Genomic DNA, 16,173 nt, shown 5'->3' with positions numbered 1-16,173 from the left:
CTCCTGTAGTAAGAATACAGTATTTGAATTTATTGGAAGTTCAACCCCAGTGGGAAAAGAGGGAGATGTTCCAGATGAACTGTATATAACAGCATTCCTGGAAAGCTCCTTGGGGGTCATTACAGTTAGAATACTTCTTAGGGGGTCTTTTACAAAGCTGCGCTAGCATTTTTAGTTTGTGGCAAAAATCAGCTGGCAGTAAATGTTGAGACACCCATTATATTCCTACTGATAAAAGAGGCTCGTTTCGAATAGAAAGGAAACGGGCGCTAACAAGGTTCCAGGGTCCCCTCCCCCTCCTTCACCCCCCTCCTCTCCTCCCCCTCATCCTCCCCCACCCCCTTCCTCTTCCTCCTCCCCCTCCTCTCCCTTCCTCCTCCGACCCCCCTCCTCCCTTCCTCCTCCTCCCCCTCCCGACCCCCCTCCTCCCTTCCTCCTTCCCCCTTCCCCTCTCTTTCGTCTCAGGACCCCCCCACCTCCTCCCTTTCATCTCAGGACCCCCCCCCCCCCCTCTCTCTCGTCTCAGGACCCCCTCCCCCCCTCGCTCTCGTCTCAGGACCCCCCTCTATTCGCGCCCCCCCCCTCTCCTCTGATTTCCGCCGCCCAGCGCCTCCCTCCCTCTGTGTCTGTGGCCTGTGAGTGCAAGGAGGACGTGTGCTGTTTAAAACGTTTTACCTCCTGCTCGGCTGCCAACACTGAAGTGCAGCAAGTAGACACCGCTTCAGACAGGCTGTGGTTTCAGCTGTTCGTCTGGTCCCGCCCTCATTTCCTGTTTGCGGAAACTGAGAGTGATTGTGATTGCCTGTGGTTGGTCCCTTCTCCTGCTGATGTCGCGTTTCTTTCCCTGGCAACTGTACTGAGTTCCCTCAAGGGCGGGGCAGTGATCGAGAGTGCGATTACGAACCCTACCAACACTACACGGTTTCACTGCCACGGAGTCAGCTTCAGAACGTTGGCGGTGCAAATTATTATATTAGATGGGCATCTCAGCATTTACCACCAGCTGATTTTTACTGCAGGCTAAAAACACTTGTAAGGCTTTGTAAAAGGCCCTTTTAATAACCTTCGCATTAGAGCATGATAGAGACTATCACGCACATTTTTGAAAGAGGACGCTCATCTTTCGACACAAATCGGAAGATGGGCATCCTTCTCACAGGGTCACCCAAATCGGTATAATCGAAAGCCGTTTTGGACGTCCCCAACTGCTTTCCATTGCAGGGACGACCAAAGCTCACGGGGGCGTGTCGGAGGCATAGCGAAGGCGGGACTTGGGCGTGCCTAACACATGGACATCCTTGACCCACAATGGGAAAAAAAAGGGCGTCCCTGACGAGCACTTGGACGACTTTATCTGGTCCTGTTTTTCTTACAACCAAGGCACAAAAAGGTGCCTGAACTGACCAGATGACCACCGGAGAAAATCGGGGATCACCTCCCCTTACTCCCCCAGTGGTCACTAACCCCCTCCCACCCTCAAAACATATCTTTAAAAATATTTTGTGCCAGCCTCTAATGTCATAATCAGGTCCATCACAGCAGTATGCAGGTCCCTGGAGCAATTATAGTGGGTGCAGTGCACTTCAGGCAGGCGGACTCAGGCCCATCCCCCCCCCCCCCCACCTGTTACACTTGTGGTGGTAAATGTGAGCCCTTCAAAACCCACCACAAACCCACTGTACCCACATCTAGGTGCCCCCCTTCACCCGTAAGGGCTTTGGTAGTGGTGTACAGTTGTGGGTAGTGGGTTTTGGGGGGGGGGGGGGTTGGGGGGCTCAGTACACAAGGTAAGGGAGCTATGTACCTGGGAGCAATTTATGAAGTCCACTGCAGTGTCCCCTAGGGTGCCCGGTTGGTGTCCTGGCATGTCAGGGGGACCAGTGCACTATGAATGCTGGCTCCTCCCATGACCAAAGGGCTTGCATTTGGTCATTTCTGAAATGGGCGTTCTTGGTTTCCATTATCGCCGAAAACCAGAAACGACCAAGTATAGGGACGACCATCTCTAAGGATGACTTAAATTTTAAGATCTGGGTGTCCCCGACCGTATTATCGAAACGAAAGATGGATGTCCATCTTGTTTCAATAATACGTGTTTCCCCGCCCCTCTACCGGGACGTTTTGCGAGGACATCCTCAGCAAAACTTGGGCGTCCCTTTCGATAATTTGATTCTGTGATATTTTCAAGATACAGATAAATGTGTATTTTATATTTTTGGAAAAGAATTTTATGCAGAACTCCGGGAGTAATGTATATCATTGGGTAAACTTATAAAATGTCTTCTGGTTATAAACATATTTTGGCCCCTCCCTAGTTCCTCCCAAAATATGTCCGGACCATGTCCCCTTGCCATAAGGACATATTGCAGTTTTAGACACCCATATCCTGGCTTTATAAAATTGGGATTTAGACATCCACGTAATAAGGATCTTTCCTATGTGGTAAGACCACTTTTTGCTGCAGTCAAAAAACTGCCAACTTGCTATTTTTGGCATTAGTTGCCTTTAGTGTGTGGGCCCCTTACCACCACTCATTTTGTAGGCCGTAAGTGGCTCATGCACTAATCACAAACTAATCAGTTAGGGGCCCTTTTACTAAGGTGCAATAGGCCTACCACGGGCCTACCATGCGCTAAGAGTATTACCACGGGACACGCTGAGGCATCCCATGGTAGTGTTCTGCTTAGTGTGTGCTAATCCCACGCTGGAAAATATTTTTTATTTTCCAGTGCAGGAGGCATGTCTGAGGGTGGAGAATAGGCGTGCCTCTGCTAATCAGGTAGCGTGGGCACATTACCAAATACTACCCGATTAGCATGGGAGCCCTTATTGCCTCCTAAATAGGTAGAGGTTAGGGCTCCCGGTGGTAATGGCCACTAATAGAGAAATTAGCGCATTGCTATTACAAAAAACCCCCAAACGTGGCCATTTTACTGCCATGCTAAAAGTGTCTGCAGAGCTGGCCACTTTTTAGCGTGGCTTAGTAAAAGGACCTCTTAGTGTGCAGCAATGTGGCTGTGCTGATTGGCACACACATCCATACCCACTCTCCATCCTCTGACATGCACCCTCATCCAAAAATTAAAATTTATTTTTAGCGCACGAGTAGAGCGCGCACATCAGGATTTTACTGTAGGACACCTCAGCATGCCCCATGGTAAGCCCTTTTAAGCTGCACGTGTTAGTGTTAGTGCTTACTGCATATTGGTAAAAGGACCCCTAGGGCAGCCAGAGCTGCATCCACCACTCCTTATGATTAAACAGTGGCATCACAAACAGGGCACTTGGCAATTCACCATCATGCCAACCACAGAAAGGCAGTGTTGTATTTAGTCCACAGCATCGTCACATTCATTGTCAATACATGATTAAACCAACAATGCAGCTAACTATCAACATTTTATTTGGTAATTTTAACTTTAAGAAGTCTTCCTGTCCCCCATTGAGATACACAACACTTGCACTCAAGCAGAGGACAGAGACAAAGAGAGAAAAGTATGAGTGTTCTGAGTGGCAGAGAATATCTCAATGGTTTCATTATTCAAATGCAGAAACAAAGCTGAAACATTCAGAAAATAAAAAGAAAGCAGCACTATTCAGATGAAGTGTTGTTTTATAAATGTAACAAAAGAAAAAGACAGGGCTAGACTTAATTTGACGTTAATTTTGTCTCAGACAAAGAAAGTTTATAGATGCTGAAATGGAAAGCATTCATTTCCACTTAATTATGTAAAACTATAATTAGTACTAAACATAGAGGGGATAAGAATGGAGAAGAAAGTGCCTGCAAGAGAATACAAAGATTATGACAAGGACAAAATCAGAATACAAAGCGCATAATGCAGAATGACAAGTGAGCTTGCTTTCTGCAAAGAAAGATAGGTTTTTAAAGGGATCAGAATACGTCCTACATTTAAGAATTTCGATTGAGGAAGTGAGAAGTTGCACCATGTTTGGTTTTGAAAGTCTACCTACCTCTCACAGTTTGCTCCAATTCTACTGATGATCTTTTCCATGACTTCTTCAGTTTCTCTCAGTTTGTCCTGCAGCTGGCTGAGCTCATAATCAGCTGAAATACAGACAATCCCAAAGTTCATGATAGTACTACAGACTACAACCTCTCCCTGAGAGATGATCCTTATTATCCATTGTTACACTCTCAGGGCCCTGTTTAATAAGGTGCACTAATGTTTTCAGTGCGCGCTAATGCTAAAGACATCCATATATTCCTATCTTGCTTATTTTCGAAAGGAGAAAAACGCCCATGTTCGGGAGATGGGCGTCCGTTTCCCATGGGCGGCCAAATCGGTATAATCGAAAGCCGATTTTGGTAGTCTTCAACTGCACTCCGTCGTGGGAACGAATAAAGTTGATGGGGGCGTGTCGGAGGTGTGGTGAAGGGGGGACTGGGGCGTGGTTATCGGCTGAGCAGAGATGGGCGTGCTCGGCCGATAATGGAAAAAAGAAAGGCGTTTTTAGCAAGAATTTAGGACACTTTTTTTGGACCCTTTTTTCTCACGAACAGGTCCCTAAAAAGTGCCCTAAATGACCAGATGACCACCGGAGGGAATCCGGAATCACCTCCCCTGACTCCCCCAGTGGTCACTAACCCCCTCCCACAAAAAAAAAACCACTTACAAAAACCTTATTTCCCAGCCTCTATGCCACCCTCGAATTCCGTACCCACCTCCATGACAGCAGAATGTATTCGATCCTCTCACAGCCTTTCCCTGGGCCAGATGTGGCTCTCGGGTGCACTGCAGGGTCACATCAGCATTGCATTGTGGTGGGTGTAGGGTATTGGACTCCGTGATTTCACTAGCTTGTGTTACAGTCTCATGATGTTGGTAGTTGGTAGGCTCTTCTCCCATGGTGCTTTTCCCTCTGCTTACTGGGTCAGAGTGTGCCCTGTTTTGTTTCCGGTAGTCCACGAGGTAGTGGCCATTTTTGTAAGTCCGTTTTAGATCCCTTTCGTGTGTTAGCCACGTTACAGAACTTAGTTCTTACCTTGAATGTTGCTGAAAGAGGGCATTGTACACCATTCTGCCAGCTCTGAGCTACTGCTAATCTTAGTACCAGGGAGACTCGTTGCCAGTGGGGCACAACCTCTGATCTGCAGTTAAAGCGAATGCTACATACCTGTAGAAGGTATTCTCCGAGGACAGCAGGCTGATTGTTCTCACTGATGGGTGACGTCCACGGCAGCCCCTCCAATCGGAATCTTCACTAGCAAAGGCCTTTGCTAGTCCTCGCGCGCCAATGCGCACCGCGCATGCGCGGCCGTCTTCCCGCCCAAAACCGGCTTGTGCCGGCCAGTCTCATATGTAGCAAAACAAAGACAAGGGAAGACACAACTCCAAAGGGGAGGCGGGCGGGTTTGTGAGAACAATCAGCCTGCTGTCCTCGGAGAATACCTTCTACAGGTATGTAGCATTCGCTTTCTCCGAGGACAAGCAGGCTGCTTGTTCTCACTGATGGGGTATCCCTAGCCCCCAGGCTCACTCAAAACAACAACCATGGTCAATTGGGCCTCGCAACGGCGAGGACATAACTGAGATTGACCTAAAAAATTTACCAACTAACTGAGAGTGCAGCCTGGAACAGAACAAACAGGGCCCTCGGGGGGTGGAGTTGGATCCTAAAGCCCAAACAGGTTCTGAAGAACTGACTGCCCGAACCGACTGTCGCGTCGGGTATCCTGCTGTAGGCAGTAATGAGATGTGAATGTGAGGACAGATGACCACGTCGCAGCTTTGCAGATCTCTTCAATGGTGGCTGACTTCAAGTGGGCTACCGACGCTGCCATGGCTCTAACATTATGAGCCGTGACATGACCCTCAAGAGCCAGCCCAGCCTGGGCGTAAGTGAAGGAAATGCAATCTGCTAGCCAACTGGATATGGTGCGTTTCCCCACAGCCACTCCCCTCCTATTGGGATCAAAAGAAACAAACAATTGGGCGGACTGTCTGTTGGGCTGTGTCCGCTCCAGGTAGAAGGCCAATGCTCTCTTGCAGTCCAATGTGTGCAGCTGACGTTCAGCAGGGCAGGAATGAGGACGGGGAAAGAATGTTGCAAGACAATGACTGGTTTCAGATGGAACTCGACACGACCTTTGGCAAGAACTTAGGGTGAGTGCGGAGGACTACTCTGTTGTGATGAAATTTGGTTGGTAAGGGGCCTGGGCTCCAGGGCCTGAAGCTCACTGACTCTCGAGCTGAAGTAACAGCCACCAAGAAAATGACCTTCCAGGTCAAGTACTTCAGAGTGGCAGGAATTCAGTGGCTCAAAAGGAAGGTTTCATCAGCTGGTGAGAACGACATTGAGATCCCATGGAGCACTGTAGGAGGCTTGACAGGGGGCTTTGACAAAAGCAAACCTCTCATGAAGCGAACAACTAAAGGCTGTCCTGAGATCGGCTTACCTTCCACACGGTAATGGTATGCACTGATTGCACTAAGGTGAAACCCTTACAGAGTTGGTCTTGAGACCAGACTCAGACAGGTGCAGAAGGTATTCAAGCAGGGTCTGTGTAGGACAAGAGCGGGATCTAGGGCCTTGCTGTCACACCCGACGGCAAACCTCCTCCACAGAAAGAAGTAACTCCTCTGGTGGAATCTTTCCTGGAAGCAAGCAAGACATGGGAGACACCCTCTGACAGACCCAAAGAGGCAAAGTCTACGCTCTCAACATCCAGGCCGTGAGAGCCAGGGACCGGAGGCTGGGATGCAGAAGCGCCCCTTCGTCCCTGCGTGATGAGGGTCGGAAAAACACTCCAATCTCCACGGTTCTTCGGAGGACAACTCCAGAAGAGAGGGAACCAGATCTGACGCGGCCAAAAAGGAGCAATCAGAATCATGGTGCCTCGGTCTTGCTTGAGTTCAACAAAGTCTTCCCCACCAGAGGTATGGGAGGATAAGCATACAGCAGACCCTCCCCCCAATCCAGAGGGAAGGCATCCGATGCCAGTCTGCCGTGGGCCCTGAGCCTGGAACAGAACTGAGGGACTTTGTGGTTGGCTCGAGATGCGAAGAGGTCTACCAAGGGGGTGCCCCACGCCTGGAAGATCTGTCGCACTACACGGGAATTGAGCGACCACTCGTGAGGTTGCATAATCCTGCTCAACCTGTCGGCCAGACTGTTGTTTACGCCTGCCAGATATGTGGCTTGGAGCACCATGCCGTGACGGCGAGCCCATAGCCACATGCTGACGGCTTCCTGACACAGGGGGCGAGATCCGGTGCCCCCCTGCTTGTTGACGTAGTACATGGCAACCTGGTTGTCTGTCTGAATTTGGATAATTTGGTGGGACAGCCGATCTCTGAAAGCCTTCAGAGCGTTCCAGATCGCTCGCAACTCCAGAAGATTGATCTGCAGATCACGTTCCTGGAGGGACCAGCTTCCTTTGGTGTGAAGCCCATCGACATGAGCTCCCCACCCCAGGAGAGACGCATCCGTGGTCAGCACTTTTTGTGGCTGAGGAATTTGGAAAGGACGTCCCAGAGTCAAATTGGACCAAATCGTCCAATACAGGGATTCGAGAAAACTCGTGGACAGGTGGATTACGTCTTCTAGATCCCCAGCAGCCTGGAACCACTGGGAAGCTAGGGTCCATTGAGCAGATCTCATGTGAAGGCGGGCCATGGGAGTCACATGGACTGTGGAGGCCATGTGGCCTAGCAATCTCAACATCTGCCGAGCTGTGATCTGCTGGGACGCTCGCACCCGCGAGACGAGGGTCAACAAGTTGTTGGCTCTCGTCTCTGGGAGATAGGCGCGAGCCGTCCGAGAATCCAGCAGAGCTCCTATGAATTCGAGTCTCTGTACTGGGAGAAGATGGGACTTTGGATAATTTATCACAAACCCCAGTAGCTCCAGGAGGCGAACAGTCATCTGCATGAACTGCAGGGCTCCTGCCTCGGATGTATTCTTCACCAGCCAATCGTCGAGATATGGGAACACGTGCACCCCCAGCCTGCGAAGTGCCGCTGCTACTACAGCCAAGCACTTTGTGAACACCCTGGGGCGCAGAGGCGAGCCCAAAGGGTAGCACACAGTACTGGAAGTGACGTGTGTCCAGCTGAAATCGCAGATACTGTCTGTGAGCTGGCAGTATCGGGATGTGTGTGTAGGCATCCTTCAAGTCCAGAGAGCATAGCCAATCGTTTTCCTGAATCATGGGAAGGAGGGTGCCCAGGGAAAGCATCCTGAACTTTTCTTTGACCAGATATTTGTTCAGGGCCCTTAGGTCTAGGATGGGACGCATCCCCCCTGTTTTCTTTTCCACAAGGAAGTACCTGGAATAGAATCCCAGCCCTTCTTGCCCGGATGGCACGGGCTCGATCGCATTGGCGCTGAGAAGGGCAGAGAGTTCCTCTGCAAGTACCTGCTTGTGCTGGAAGCTGTAAGACTGAGCTCCCGGTGGACAATTTGGAGGTTTTGAGGCCAAATTGAGGGTGTATCCTTGCCGGACTATTTGGAGAACCCACTGATCGGAGGTTATGAGAGGCCACCTTTGGTGAAAAGCTTTCAACCTCCCTCCGACTGGCAGGTCGCCCGGCACTGACACTTGGATGTCGGCTATGCTCTGCTGGAGCCAGTCAAAAGCCCGTCCCTTGCTTTTGCTGGGGAGCCGAGGGGCCTTGCTGAGGCGCACGCTGCTGACGAGAGCGAGCACGCTGGGGCTTAGCCTGGGCCGCAGGCTGTCGAGAAGGAGGATTGTACCTACGCTTGCCAGAAGAGTAGGGAACAGTCTTCCTTCCCCCAAAAAATCTTCTACCTGTAGAGGTAGAGGCTGAAGGCTGCCGGCGGGAGAACTTGTCGAATGCGGTGTCCCGCTGGTGGAGCTGCTCTACCACCTGTTCGACTTTCTCTCCAAAAATGTTATCCGCACGGCAAGGCGAGTCCGCAATCCGCTGCTGGATTCTATTCTCCAGGTCGGAGGCACGCAGCCATGAGAGCCTGCGCATCACCACACCTTGAGCAGCGGCCCTGGACGCAACATCAAAGGTGTCATACACCCCTCTGGCCAGGAATTTTCTGCACGCCTTCAGCTGCCTGACCACCTCCTGAAATGGCTTGGCTTGCTCAGGGGGAAGCGCATCAACCAAGCCCGCCAACTGCCGCACATTGTTCCGCATGTGTATGCTCGTGTAGAGCTGGTAAGACTGGATTTTGGCCACGAGCATAGAAGAATGGTAGGCCTTCCTCCCAAAGGAGTCTAAGGTTCTAGAGTCCTTGCCCGGGGGCGCTGAAGCATGCTCCCTAGAACTCTTAGCCTTCTTTAGGGCCAGATCCACAACTCCAGAATCATGAGGCAACTGAGTGCGCATCAGATCTGGGTCCCCATGGATCCGGTACTGGGACTCGATCTTCTTGGGGATGTGGGGATTAGTTAAAGGCTTGGTCCAGTTCGCAAGCAATGTCTTTTTTAGGACATGGTGCAAGGGAACAGTGGACGCTTCCTTAGGTGGAGAAGGATAGTCCAGGAGCTCAAACATTTCAGCCCTGGGCTCGTCCTCCACAACCACCGGGAAGGGGATGGCCGTAGACATCTCCCGGACAAAGGAAGCAAAAGACAGACTCTCAGGAGGGGAAAGCTGTCTTTCAGGAGAGGGAGTGGGATCGGAAGGAAGACCCTCAGACTCCTCGTCAGAGAAATATCTGGGGTCTTCTTCCTCTTCCCACGAGGCCTCACCCTCGGTGTCAGACACAAGTTCACGGACCTGTGTCTGCAACCGTGCCCGACTCGACTCCGTGGAGCCACGTCCACGATGGGGGCGTCGAGAGGTAGACTCTCTCGCCAGCATCGGCGAAGCTCCCTCCGCCGACGTAGTCGGGGAGCCTTCCTGGGAGGCGACGGCAGCCGGTACCGCACGCGGCACCGATGCCGGAGACCTCACCTCGGGCGATGGGCCAGCTGGCGCCACGCTCGACAGTACCGGTGGCGCAAGCACCGCCGGTACCGGAGGGGTTGGCGCAGCAGCTCTCCCAGAATCTCTGGGAGAACGGCCCGGAGGCTCTCGTTCAGAGCGGCTACAGAGAAAGGCATGGAGGTCGATGCAGGCGTCGACGTCAGAACCTGTTCCGGGCATGGAGGCTGTTCCGGGCTGTCCAGAGTGGAGCGCATCGACACCTCCTGAACAGAGGGTGAGCGGTCCTCTCGGTGCCGATGCCTGCTGGGTGCCGACTCCTTCGGCGACCCAGAGCTCTCGGTACCGACATGGGAAGGGGACCGGTGACGATGCTTCTTCGACTTCTTGGGACGAAGCATGTCACCGGAGCTTCCCGGTACCGACGAGGAGGACGTAGAATCCAGCCGTCGCTTCCTCGGGGCCGAGATCGAAGAAGGTCGGTCTCGGGGGGGCTGTACCGCAGGAGCCCTCAGGGTAGGGGGAGACCCACCCGAAGGCTCACCGCCACCAGCAGGGGAATGGACAGCCCTCACCTGCACTCCAGACGAAGCACCACCGTCCGACGACATCAGCAGACGAGGTCCCGGTACCACCGACGTCGATGCAGCTGTCCGATGTCTCGGCGCCGATGCAGAGGGCCGATGCCTCGATGCACTCGATGTACTGGCCGCCGAGGTTGAAGGTCTGCACGCTGAAGACGTCGATGCACTCGATACCCCCGGTGCCGATGCCGACGAAGAGCCCGAGAACAAAATGTTCCACTGGGCTAACCTCGCTACCTGAGTCCGCCTTTGCAAAAGGGAACACAGACTACAGGCCTGAGGGCGGTGCCCAGCCCCCAGACACTGAAGACACGAGGCGTGCCTGTCAGTGAGCGAGATTACCCGGGCGCACTGGGTGCACTTCTTGAAGCCGCTGGAAGGCTTCGATGTCATGGGCGGAAAAATCACGCCGGCGAAATCGAAAGACGAAATGGCGAAATTTGGCACAGAAAAAAGGGAAATTTCGACCGGGGCCTAAGTAAGGCCTACCCCGACGACGAAAGAAAACTTAACGTGGCGAAAAAACTCGAAGTAGAGGAAGGAAAAACTAAAAGTGGTTAATCCAAACAATTTCTGGATTTCTCACAGAAAGCAGTCGAAAAACGACGCGCGAGGCCGACTTTTCGGGGCACGAACGGTAAAGCACAACCGTACCGAGCGCGGAGAAAAGAAGGCTGGCCGGCACAAGCCGGTTTCGGGCGGGAAGACGGCCGCGCATGCGCGGTGCGCATTGGCGCGCGAGGACTAGCAAAGGCCTTTGCTAGTGAAGATTCCGATTGGAGGGGCTGCCGTGGACGTCACCCATCAGTGAGAACAAGCAGCCTGCTTGTCCTCGGAGAACTGTGAGTAAACGCGTTTATTGAAATAAAGGACATTTTCAGCGAGATTAGTCTTACGGTGTCAACTGCTGTGCCAAGGTTATACACCAGTAACAAGTCCTGTCCCTGGAGCAGTTTTAGAGGTAATGCAGTGCACTTCAGGCAGGCGGACCCAGGCCCATCCCCCCTACCTGTACTACTTGTGGTGGTAAATGGGAGCCCTCTACCCCCCCCCCAAAACCCACTGTACCCACATGTAGGTGCCCCCCTTCACCATTAAGTACTATGGTAATGGTGTTGAGTTGTGGGGAGTGGGTTTGGGGGGGATTTGGGGGTCTCAGCACCCAAGGTAAAGGAGCTATGCACCTGGGAGGTAATTTAATGTTTTTTCCTATTTTTTAAAAGTGCCCCCTAGGGTGCCCGGTTGGTGTCCTGGCATGTGAGGGGGACCAGTGCACTACGAATCCTGGCCCCTCCCACGACCCAAAGCCTTGGATTTGGTCGTTTTTGAGCTGGGACGCTTCGGTTTCGATTATTGCTGAAAAACGAAAACGCCCAGCTCAAACAAACGACCAAATCTCAAAAACGCCCACATCCAATGAATTTGCCTGGCACAAACCGTATTTTCGAGACTAAAGATAAACATCCATCTTTTTCGAAAATACGATTCAGCCCACCCCTTCACGATCCGTTCTCGGAGATGGATGTTCTTACACATGGGCGTTTGCGTTCGATTATGCCCCTCCACGGGTGTCTCTAGCATTAGCGCGCGCTAAAAATACTAGCGGGCCTATAAAGCAGCTTAGTAAACAGGGCCCCAAGTTGGGCAGTTTTATCACTCCATCCATTTCAGGTTTTTTACCACATAACTTACCCATCCCAGACCAGCTGTCTTATTGGACTAGAATCTGTAAATGGCACCCAAATTTGGGCGCTGAAAAAAAATGAGCTCCGAGCGCTATTCTATAAATAGTGCTCCGAGTTGGACACTGTATAGAATAGCACGTAGCACCGGGACCCGCATGAAAACACCAACTGGGAAAAGCACCATGGGAGTAGAGCCTACCAACTACCAACATCGCGAGCATTTGCCACAAGCTAGTGGAATCACGGAGCACAATACCCTACACCCACCACAATGCATTGCTGATGTGACTCTGCAGTGCGCATAACAGAAAAGGTGTCACACTCACCCGAGAGCCACATCAGAACCAGGAAAGGGCTGTCACAGGATAGAACACATTCTGTTGTCATGGAGGTGGGTACGGCATTTGAGGCTGGCATAGAGGCTGGAAAAAAGTTTTTAAAGTGTTTTCTTTTTGGTGGGAGGGGGTTAGTGACCACTGGGGGAGTCCGGGGAGGTCATCCCCGATTCCCTCCAGTGGTCATCTGGTCAGTTGGGGCACTTTTTTGGGACCTGTTCGTGAAAAAAAAAAAGGGTCCAAAAAAAGTGACCCAAAATCGTGGTAAAAACGCTTTTTTTTTCTCGATTATCAGCTAAAGACGCCCATCTCTCCTCGGCCGATAACCACGCCCCAGTTCCGCCTTCACCACGCCTCCGTCAACTTTACCCGTTTCCGCGACAGATTGCAGTTGGAAATGCACAAAATCGGCTTTCAATTATACCGATTTGGGCGCCCACGGGAGAAGGACGCCCATCTCCCGATTTGGGTCGCAATATAGGCGTTTTTCTCTTTCGATTATAAGCTGGATAATGTCTGCACCTTCAATCAAAGGCGTGATTTCTGGAGGATTTCTGCTCGTATTTTATAAAATAAGGTGCTTATGGACCTTATTTTAGAAGCTCTATTTGTGTTCTGGACGTCTGAAAATTGACATTTAGACATCCATATTGCATGGGCGTCCAAATCCCAATTTTATAAAGCCAGGATACAGACATCTACACCTGCAATACATCCTTATGTCAAGGGGGCATGGTCTGGACACTACACTAGGGAGGGGCCAAAATATGGACATCCAGAAGGGCAAGGGATGTGTATGTCAAAAAGATGGATGTTATTTAGACCTGATACTTGGCACGTCCAGGTTACAGAAAGGTGCTCTAATTGAGCAGCTGTGCACTGGATAGATTAAGGCAAGTCACCTCCCTAATCTCTCAGTGGTTGCTGTTCCCTTTCATCCCCTGAACGTGATAGCGTCAGGAACCATGGATGTTCATGGTACTTAAATCTTTTTTAAATTAACTTCCTTATAGGCCTCCATGCAGAGCGGTGGGGTTGCCTACTGGTTAGTGTAGTGGGCTGAAAGCCAGAGGACCCAGAGTCAAATCTCACTTCAGCACTTTGTTTTTTTTTTGTTTTTTTTTTTTAAATTGTGAGCGCTCCAGGGACAGAAAAATACCTACTATTTTGGGGGTATTTTCTATCTCTGGAGGGCTTATAGTTGAAAACAAAAAAAAAAAAATTCACAAAGTTCAATTAGGATTTGAACCTGAGTCCCCTGGTTTTCAGCCCAGTGTTCTAACCATAAAGCTACCACCTCTGCTCTGCACAGGTGTCTACATGGCCATTTTATGACACAGACATTCCTCTGCTGCCACAAAGATGTCCATGTCCCTTGTATTCCTAGTTCATAACTTGGATGTTTCAGTTTGCAAAATGAATGTTCATGCTGGACGTTTCCAGTACATGGACGTCCATCTCACATGTATTTTAGAACAGGTAGTATATCGGTAGATCCTGTTCCAATATACATGAGAAATGGACAACCATATTCTGAGTTGGATGTCCTTTCTAAAATGCTCTTCTACAGGTCTTTATAAAATAGTGTCTTTCTGCACTCTTACTCTAGGCATCTATTATAAAATTCCCCTCTTAGAAGACAGTTCAACAAATGGGCGCCCCCTTTTGGGTGCCCCAATGCTGCACAGTGAAAGTCTATTCTATAAAGGCATCTGGGAGCCCAGATTCAAAATCAAGTATAAATATGTGGAGGAGTAACCTTGTGGTTAGTGAAGTGGGCTTTGATCCTAGGGAACTGGGTTGAATTCCCACTACAGCTCCTTGTGACTCTGGGCAAGTCACTTAACCATCTGTTACCCCAGGTAAACTACTTTGATTGTAACCACAGAAAGTCTCATGCCCTTTCCCTTATGCTATGAATTTGTCTTGTTGGGCAGACTGGATGGACTGTACATGTCTTTATCTGCCATCATCTACTATGTTACTACATTAGATTCCTCTGTAGAAATCTAACATAAATTAGCATCAACGTACCTAACATTACGGCATCTGCAGTTACACCAACCATAGAGTATTCTGCAGTATTCTGTAGTGGCAGCACTGACCATGCCCGTGAACACCGTCACATTCAAATTATGCACTATCCCCCGAATTCTATAATATGGCGCACAAACTTCCACATGCAAAATTTTGCACTATTCTGAGAAGTGCACATAACTAAATAGGCTAATGAGCCAATCAGCGCCAATAGTTAGACACTAACAATCGATTACGGGCGTTAACTGGCAACACTTTGAATTTGAGTGCGCATCTTGCTAAGCACTATTCTATAAAGATCTGCGTGCAAATCTTTTAACGTGCACATCAAAAGGGGGCGTGGCCATGGGAGGGGCACTGGTGAGTCAGGGGCGTTCACTAAAGATGGGTGCCGTATTTACTGAATACCAGGGATCTGAGCCTAAATCATGCCAGGATTTACACTGCCCAAAGTTTGGCGCAGAAATCATCTCTAAGTGCTATTCTATAAACCAGTGTTTCCCAAGTCCAAGAGATCTGGATATAATGGAGACAGTGTACACAAATCAAGTTCATGAATATTCATTGTGGAGATCCTGAAAACCTAAGGTATTCCAGGACCACACTTTGGAAACATTTCTACAAATGTCATTCAACTCGTACTGCTGTTTACAGAATAGTGCTCCGTGCAGACTTTTTGGGGCACCGAATTTTGAGCACCAATCTAGTCCTATGTCACTTATGTGCATCCTTATACATCCAAGTGGCAAATTTATAGAATTAGGGGGTTCCTGTGTTTCAACTGCCACTATACCTGTCACAAACTAGCTAAAACATCAACAGACACAATACTTCACACATGCCTTCATTTTCTCTTCTTTCAGTAATACTCACTTATTTTTCTCTTTAAGTTCCCCGTTGTAGATGAAGAGCATTTCCGTTCTGCTTTATTGTTTTTTCCCTTGGAAGAAAGCTGATAATTGAAAAAGGCTATTGTATTACATGAAACCCACTACAGAAGCCCTGAAGGCATCAACTGTAATATAGCAAATACCATGGAAGAAAAGTAGAAAAAAGAAAAAGATAATGTAACACAAACCTGAGACCTACAATGAAAATAAATAGCTACAGAAACAATCATCTACTCCTAGTCACTAAGGAGTCTTTTTACTAAGCTGCGGTAAAAACTGGCCTTAGCTTGATTTTCCATTTATTGCGTTAATGGCCATGCACTAATGTCACCATTACTGTATCTAGTCTTACATCCATTGCACTTTTTATTTTGCTCTCTCCCCTGTCTTTCTTTCCTCTTATCTTAGATTGTAAACCGCCCTGATGGCTTCCATAGGGCGGGGTAGTAAATAATGAATAAACTTGGAAACTTGGATTAGCGTGCAGCCACTTAAAACATTTCTGCATTAGCACTTACCAACACCTATTATGTAGGCGGTGAGGGCTCACGTGGTAATCCTGCACTACTAATCAGTTAGTGTGCGCTGATTAGCATAGAAAGCCTCTTCCTCACAATAAATTTTTTTTTTTTTGCGCACGGTTAGCATGTGCCAGTTTCAAACTTACTGCAAATGCCTGTGTGCGTCCCACAGTAAGCCATTTCAAGCTGCGGTGTGCACAGCTTAGCGATTTTAGCAGAATCACGGAATTCCTGGCAGCAAAACCAAAAGCA

At 49.7% G+C, this 16,173-nt stretch overlaps 1 protein-coding gene across 1 annotated transcript in view; it reads right to left on the bottom strand.

The window, feature by feature from the left end:
• RIC3 (RIC3 acetylcholine receptor chaperone) overlaps nucleotides 1-16,173 on the bottom strand; it is a 64,318-nt gene that overhangs the window by 32,983 nt on the left and 15,162 nt on the right. Inside the window, exons 3-4 of the mRNA XM_030201034.1 lie at nucleotides 15,384-15,462; nucleotides 3,976-4,069 (exon numbers count right to left, since the gene is read on the bottom strand). Coding sequence (XP_030056894.1) covers nucleotides 3,976-4,069; nucleotides 15,384-15,462 — 173 coding nt within the window. The remainder of the gene's footprint in view (nucleotides 1-3,975; nucleotides 4,070-15,383; nucleotides 15,463-16,173) is intronic.

The sequence above is a fragment of the Microcaecilia unicolor genome, chromosome 4 (assembly GCF_901765095.1).
Source record: "Microcaecilia unicolor chromosome 4, aMicUni1.1, whole genome shotgun sequence".
Lineage (NCBI taxonomy): Eukaryota > Metazoa > Chordata > Amphibia > Gymnophiona > Siphonopidae > Microcaecilia > Microcaecilia unicolor.
The sequence above is the reverse complement of the archived record's forward strand: the minus strand, read 5'-3'. Positions and strand labels throughout refer to the sequence as shown.